Here is a 7,681-nt window from a genome sequence, read left to right on the forward strand (position 1 = left end):
GATATCTCACTCATCCGAGTTCTCATCATCCCATAATTTTTTTTTAATGGGATCAATATAAACCTTTTCTCAATAAAAAAAATCTTAAAAACATCTAAAAATATCAAACCCTTTTGCAAATAAGATGGAAAAGGAACGAGGTGGATACCACGAGCTCTAGAAGCTGGGATTTGAGATGTATATCTCGCCCATCCGAGCTCTCGCCATCATTCAAAATACATCAAACACATCAAAATCTTTTTCTCGCCATCGTGCAATCACTTTCAAACCTTTTTTATAAACAAATGTATTTTGTCTCGAGACGATGCAAGACAACGCCTCGTCCACTTATATGTGTGAGTAAGCTAACGATGTTTTCCCGCGAATGTTGATATGTTTATCCATTCGGTTGGATGCAAACGTTCCTTTCTCCACTTGTTTTGGGTAATTTTTCTGTTGATTGAGACAAAATAGCTTTCTCTAAAATCGACCAACAAAGAAACATTTTTTACCCAAAACTACGCAGCCTTGAGTTCTTCATCGCACCCTGAGATATGTAGGAGCGAGATCCAAAGTCTCATCAAGCACCCTAATAAAAACTAAATCGCTTGGTCATGTCCTTTTCCGTTTAATAACTCGATAAACCAAACATTTCAAAAACAAACACTAACGCACACAGCTAACGAAATGGTTCATTTTGAATACAATTGACGTGAAGGGTGTTAATACCTTTCCCTTGCATAACCGACTTCCAAACTCTGATTTGGTTGCGGCGACCATAATCATAATCGTTCTTTTAGGGATTTTATCGATATTTTCCTTTTCCCTCTTTGAGAATAAATAAAGTTCGGTGGCGACTCTGTAAATCCATTCTGCGAGCGTGCAATTGTGCCTCACGAGGTCCTATTCTTTTTCCAATGTACGAAAACACCCCAAAATACATCAAATACATACGTAAGTGAATCACACCATCATTTTGTAAAACAAAATAGTCCAAAAATATATTTATGAAATCCAAAAATACATTTCCGAAATTTTTGAGCCATGGTAAGGGTAATTGTTGGTCATAGTGAAGAAAACAGAGAGAAGATAGTAGAGAAATAAGGATAATTGAACACTAGGACACTTTATGGATACACATTTACGAATATCTTTTTAGCTAAAATAGAAGTGTCTCACATGCAACTATTTTACCGGTGTGATTTTTTGTCTGTCCAAAGATACATCTCCAAAATATGCATAAAATATGAATATTATAATGTGCTCCACCCCATGGGATTAGAAATTTCCTAACATAATACTTGCTTTTGTGGTGGGTGTCTCCTTTAATTTTTGAACACCGCAACATTTTATCTTTTTCTTTCAATATCTCAAACACAATCTATGTGGACCTTTGCTACATGCAAGACCAAATTCATAAATAGTACGTCTCTTTATACTAGCTTTTGCGCTTCACTGAAAGGAAATTGGCCGTAATTTTATTCACACTTCACACCCGTGACAAACCACACAAATTATGCACTTATACACTTGTAAAATAAACTCATCCAAATACTAAGGTTTAAATTATTATTTTCCTTTTCATTCACATAATTTTGATTATGTTTGTGATCCTCTAGCTTCTTGGGAGAGAACAATTGTAGACCCCATTCCCTCAATCATGGCTCAAAATAAGATTCCCTCACCAAATAATACAAAATCAATGGACCCAACTTGATAGTTCCTAGCTCTTACATTTGGTTACTTAACAACCTATACCACCAACTATATTCCGAGTTTCATACCAATTACATCAAAGTGTCATTTCTTTTTTTTAATAAAAAAATCGGTATCCGGCCTTAAAATCGACTAATTTGAAGGAAACCAATTTCATTGTCCACTTACAGAAGTCTCATTTAAAACTAGAACAAAACACTATATGATTCAAACTTAAGACGTTAGGAAGAAGACGTTCTCAAATCCCAAACCTTAATCAACATGTTAATATAGTTATTAAAATACATATTTAACAACCATGGACTAAAATAAGCAAAAAGAATAGATTCAATGCATATTGATATAAACTAGTTTTACAGTGACAAAATATTAGACTAAAGAATCTCAATGTGGAAGAGAAATAGGTGTCTCTATTACATGAGGAGTTATTGGAGTAGAACCATCTGATCTAGATTCAGTGGAAAGTCTATTTCCACTATTACCCCTATGAATTTCTTCAACCATTCTCAAAACTTCATCCATTTTTGGTCTTTGATCTTGTATCCTCCCAACACAAGCCATACCAATTTGTAACATCTCAACCATTTCTTCTTCTATATTAGGATATCTCAATAGCTCCAAATCAAACACTTCAGAAGTCCATTCTTCTCTAACCACAGAATTCACCCACCTAACCAAATGAACAACTTCCTCACCTACATGTAAAGGAGATTTTCCAGTTAAAAGTTCAAGTAACAAGACACCGAAACTATAGACGTCAGCCGCCGGAGTTGCTTTTCGAGTTTCCGTTACTTCAGGTGCAAGGTACCCTGACGCCCTTGGAGATGTTGGAGTTATTATCATTGTTGCTAGACCAGTGTCAGATATGGAACCATATCCTTTAGAGTTGAGGAAAATGTTTGAGGCTTTTATGTTTGCATGGACTAGTTTTCCTTCTTCTATTGCATGGATGTGTGCAATGCCTCTTGCTACACCAATTGCTATTCTCAACCTGGTTTCCCAGTCTAAAGGAATTCTATCTGCCCCTCTTTTTCCTGCAAATTGGTACATCATGCCAAATCATATAGTTAAAATTAACAACTTCTAAAAAGCCCTCATAAAAATTACAGAAGTAGAGATTCATATTGATTGGGTTCAATGAACTATCCTAAAAAGCACAAACACCTGAAACCAACACCTGACACATCGACACCAATAATAATTTAAAAAAAACAAGAATAAATTCAACATAATCATAAGTGTCGCTGACAGTTTCAGATATCGACACTGACAGACACACCTTTTTTTCAAAGGTGTCAGTGCTACAGAGGAACTATCTGACCGAGATACAAGTCACATGTATTGTAACCGGTAAGATATTTCAACTGCATTTAGAATTAAGTAATTCAAAATAATTGTTAGATAGGAGAAAATGTTAAGAATAACATACCATGCAACATTGCTGAGACACTGCCTTGTTCATAAAAATCATATACCATAAGTTTCTCCTCCTTTGAATAGTAATAAGCCCTTAGAGCAGCCACATTCTCATGCCTAATCCCTCCTACCATCTCCATCTGCTGTTCGAACTCGCGCTTCCCAACCGTAACCTCCTTCAGCCTCTTAACCGCGACTGTCGTTGTCTCTTCTAAAGCAGCCTTATAAACAGTACCAAAAGTTCCCTTTCCAAGCACCTCAGCAGAAGCTCTCAACAAATCTTCCAAGTCAAATACATAATTGCAATCTTCAAAGAAGACGATTTTGTTTCTTTCTAGACTCTCAGAAGCTTCTTTTTTATCAGAAAAAACTTCTTTGTTCTTCTGAGACTTAACAAGTTGTCCCGCTTCATCTTGTTTCTTGTAACAGCACACAATCCAGAAAACTGCTATGATTAAAATTCCTAGTACACAACCACCAATGATGATACCTAATAATGCCTGTTCTTTAAGCCCTTTGTGTTTTTTCCTTTTTATATGAGAATTTGGAGGATAAACATTCACAAATGTAAGATTGTTACCTGAAAAGGACAAACTTGGAAATCTATGAAGCGTTTTAGGCACAACACCACTAAGATTATTGTTTTCCAAATTGAGATCTTTGAGGCTAGGAATATTGATATCAGGAATTTCACCTGAAAGAGTGTTATTAGCTAGAATCAAAGAAGTGAGATGAGTCAAATTTGAAACTGATAAAGGAATGCTTCCATTAAAACCATTGTTGGAAAAATCAACAACAGTAAGATTATTCCAAACTGAAAAATCTAATGGCAATGGCCCAGAAAACTTGTTGAATTGGAGGAAAAGAAAGGTCAGATTTTTCAGCTTATAGAAATCAGAAGGGAAGAAACCAGTTATATTATTTGATGCAAGATTCAAATTTTGAAGTGCTTTGAGTCTACCAAGAGTGTTAGGTGGAATTGAACCATTCAGTCCAACACTTTGTAGCTGAAGGGATATAACTCTTGATTTTTCCGTATTGCAGGTAACTCTAGTCCAATTTTTGCATACAGAAGAACTCTTGTTCCAATTGAGATGTGCGGAGTGATTCATGTTGTGAAGGAAATCCAGTAAAGCTTGTTTATCTGCTACTGGTTCAGCTCCAATACAAATAAAGAACATTGCTCCAATTATGAAAGTTTCTGAATAAAAGAACAAAAGGGCCATCTTGTTTCTCATTCTTGTAGATTGAATAAAGAAATTTGGATGTAAAGCAAAGCAAGTATATGATATGTTTTCAAAGCTGAAATAAGAAAGAGAATTGGGTGAGAAGCATGATAGAATCTATTCTCATGTGCCTTATATATATGTAATCTAGATGATATATTGGAGTAATTTTCGTAAGTTTTGACATTAAAGGCTAAAACATAATCAACTATAACTAAAGTGTGTTTTGTAGTCAAAATAAGCAGCACTTTGACATGGAAAATCAGCTTATTAGCTTTTTGCTGTTTACCTACTTTGTTTGTTTCCCAAAGGAATCCAATCAAAAAGATGTATACCAAACTTTGAAACTATGAATAGAATAATTTAATGACAAAGACTATGTCACTGTATCAACAAAAAAATGTATCCTTTTGTGGAATTTGTAAACTGAAATACCAGAACATTTTCCATATGTATACTAAAATTAGCAATGAAATGTTGAATTTGATAAAAAAAATTCTATGTTTTAGAAATAAATGTTGGATTGGGCTTGTGGAGGAACAATACTCATTGATGCAATAAAACAAACACATGAAAGGCAATACATAAGTTTATTATGTCACAAACACACTAATTTAGTTACAATCTTAAGCTTAAATCATACCTGTGTTGCTTCTTCTCTTCCTTTGTATGATTCTTCTTCCTAGAGAGAATTGAGTGAGGAAATAATGGAGATGAAATTATAAAGAGAAGTGTTGATTGAAAGACTAGACAAGGGGTTTGTCTTGAGCTTGGTTTAGCCATGTGCTAGAAATAGCTAGCTTATAGTGTATTTCATTTAATGTAGCCTATAGTTTATTTCATTTAGGTCAATCATGTCAAAATATTATAATTGTTGCTACTATTCATCTTTGAATTAAGTGCTACTTTGATATAGTGGGACCTGAATGCTCTAGATTCATTTAATATGTGATAATAAAAATAGTAATTACACTACCAAACTTATACTGTACAGGAGAGTTGGTAGCTTTATCAATCAAAATAGTAAATATTTACTCTTTTATATATATATATATATATATATATATATATATATATATATATATATATATATATATATATATATATATATATATATATATATATATATATATATATATATATATATATATATATATATATTTTGTACAGGAGAGTTGATACCTTAATCAATCAAAATAGTAAATATTTACTTTATATATATATATAATTTAAATATTTTTCTAAAGTTTCACGTTAAATTTTTTTATATATGTTGGTGTGTTAACTAAAAACCTCTAAATTTTATATTGTTTATATTACATTCTTTACATACTTAATTATATAAAGAAAACATATGTTTATTTCAAAACACTAATTTTTTTTTTTAATTTTTTTTCTCACTCTTTTTATTCTGTATTTTAATTGTTGAAGTGTCAATTTTTTTTCGTGTGGTTGAATCTTGTGAGTATTTTGTTTTAATTATCTTTAGATGATTATTTGAATTTCACAATTTTTTTTTAGAGAATTATATGAATTTTTTTATTGTTTATAAATTATTTTGAGTAGTCAAACGATCATTATTAAATTTTTTTTGAAGAATTATTTGAATTAACTTCGTTTGAGAAATTATTATGTCTGATCTTTTTATCAGATACTACGAGTGATATTTATACCATATTTGATTGGTCTTTGTATTATTAGAGGGTGTATTTTTAGATCGATTATCTACCGTGCAAGTAGTAATCTTACGGTATATAACTGAAGTGTTTTATTATGGAGGTGTCGTGGTTGATTGATTGCTTTGCACAACTTTTGACAGTGTCGCAAAACGTCTTAAAGAGAGTAATCTAGTTCGTGACTCAACCCGGTAGTTTTTTCAATGGTTTTAAAAACTGTAAAACAACAATTTTAAGACGTTTCGAAACTACCATGGATTCCGGTAATTATTTTAATAATGTTGAACTTGAATCTACTGCACACATTAAAGCGAACAATTTACAACTCACAATAGCTCAGAAAAGAAATCACCTTTAGAAAAGAGAATGATTATATCTATAAAATCATATTCTGATTGGATTTACAGATGATTTGTATGATTCTTACCGTAGTTGTGATATTGCAAAACATGTTTGGGAAGCTCGGAAAAAAGTATGATACCAAAGAGGCTATAACAAGGAAGTGTGTTATTAGTCGCTATTTGAAGTATTATATGGTAGATGAAAGATCCGAGAAGGTTCAATGTCATGAACTTCAAAAGATTGTTCATGAGATCATCACTAAAGGTATGTCTTTTGATGAACAATTTCAAATTATTGACAAACCGCCCATAGTTTGAAAGATTTTGCAAATTTTGCTTTGCCACAAAATAAAAGAATTTTTAATTGAGATTATGATTATTCACCTTTGAATTAATGACGAATCTCAGAGACAAGAACAAAAAGAAAAAGTCTTGGTTTTTTCAAACAACAAAAATAAATTTGATCTAGTTTTGAAGCCATTTGGAAAATGATTAAAGAATCTGAATCACAATGTTGTGAACCGAATTAAGAATAGGCAAAAACCATCCCCATAAAGAAATGACACTAGTGTTTTCTCTTAGTTCAACTATGGAAAGTCAAGTATTATGTTTCCCCTAATGCATAAGTTAAATTGACCGATGATCAATTTATTATTTCGATAACTCAAATCAACATGATTGGTGAATCTGATGGTTGGTGGATAGACATTTCCCTCTCTCGTCATGTTTGCTATGATCGTACAATGTTAAAAATATACATGAATAAGAAAGTGTTGTTGGTAGTTGTCCAAACCACTAATGTTGTCGGTATCGGAGAAGTGGAGGTGAAGTCCACCTTTGAAAAGACTTTAGTTTTGAAGGATGTCATGCATACTCCTAAGATTATAAAGAATCTTGTTTCTGGTTTTCTTCTGAATAAGGAAAGGTTTAGTTAGTCTATTCAAATAGATTTGTACACCATAACTAAGAATGATGTTTCTGTGAATGAAATTGATATGTTTAATACTTTTGTGAATGAAATTGAAAATTAATTTAGTAAGAAATTAAGACGTTTCGTAGTGAATGGGATACTGACTATGATTCTAGTTTATTTAACTAATTTTACAAACAAAATAATTATACATGAAACCAATGCACCATATTCTCCTTAAATGAAAGGTAAAGCAGAAACAAAGAATATAAATCTTACTGAATCAGTTGTTGCGATTATGTTGAATTCTGGTGTTGCTTCTGACTATTGGGTAGAATTTTTTTGACTATTTTCTATGTCATGAATAAAGTTCCTAGGTATAAAAATAAGATATCTCATTATGAGATATTGAAGAAA

The 7,681-nt window shown here is 32.1% G+C and overlaps 1 protein-coding gene across 5 annotated transcripts; it reads right to left on the reverse strand.

Annotated features, from left to right (window-relative positions):
• Positions 1 to 1,996: 1,996 nt before the first annotated feature.
• LOC127091691 (probable inactive receptor kinase At4g23740) lies at positions 1,997 to 5,177 on the reverse strand. Of its 5 annotated transcripts, XM_051030377.1 has the most exons (5): positions 4,981 to 5,176; positions 4,073 to 4,413; positions 3,692 to 3,805; positions 3,125 to 3,601; positions 1,997 to 2,729 (listed from the first exon to the last, which is right to left on the reverse strand). In XM_051030377.1, the coding sequence occupies exons 1-5, from the start codon at positions 5,118 to 5,120 to the stop codon at positions 2,080 to 2,082; spliced, it is 1,722 nt and encodes a 573-aa protein (XP_050886334.1). In that variant the 5' UTR covers positions 5,121 to 5,176; the 3' UTR covers positions 1,997 to 2,079. The 5 variants fall into 5 exon arrangements, with proteins under 5 accessions (XP_050886334.1, XP_050886331.1, XP_050886333.1 ...); XM_051030374.1 differs by having other exon boundaries at positions 3,692 to 4,413; positions 4,981 to 5,177; XM_051030376.1 differs by having other exon boundaries at positions 3,125 to 3,805.
• Positions 5,178 to 7,681: the final 2,504 nt, after the last annotated feature.

Source organism: Lathyrus oleraceus, chromosome 6 (genome assembly GCF_024323335.1).
Source record: "Lathyrus oleraceus cultivar Zhongwan6 chromosome 6, CAAS_Psat_ZW6_1.0, whole genome shotgun sequence".
In the NCBI taxonomy this organism is placed as follows: domain Eukaryota; kingdom Viridiplantae; phylum Streptophyta; class Magnoliopsida; order Fabales; family Fabaceae; genus Lathyrus; species Lathyrus oleraceus.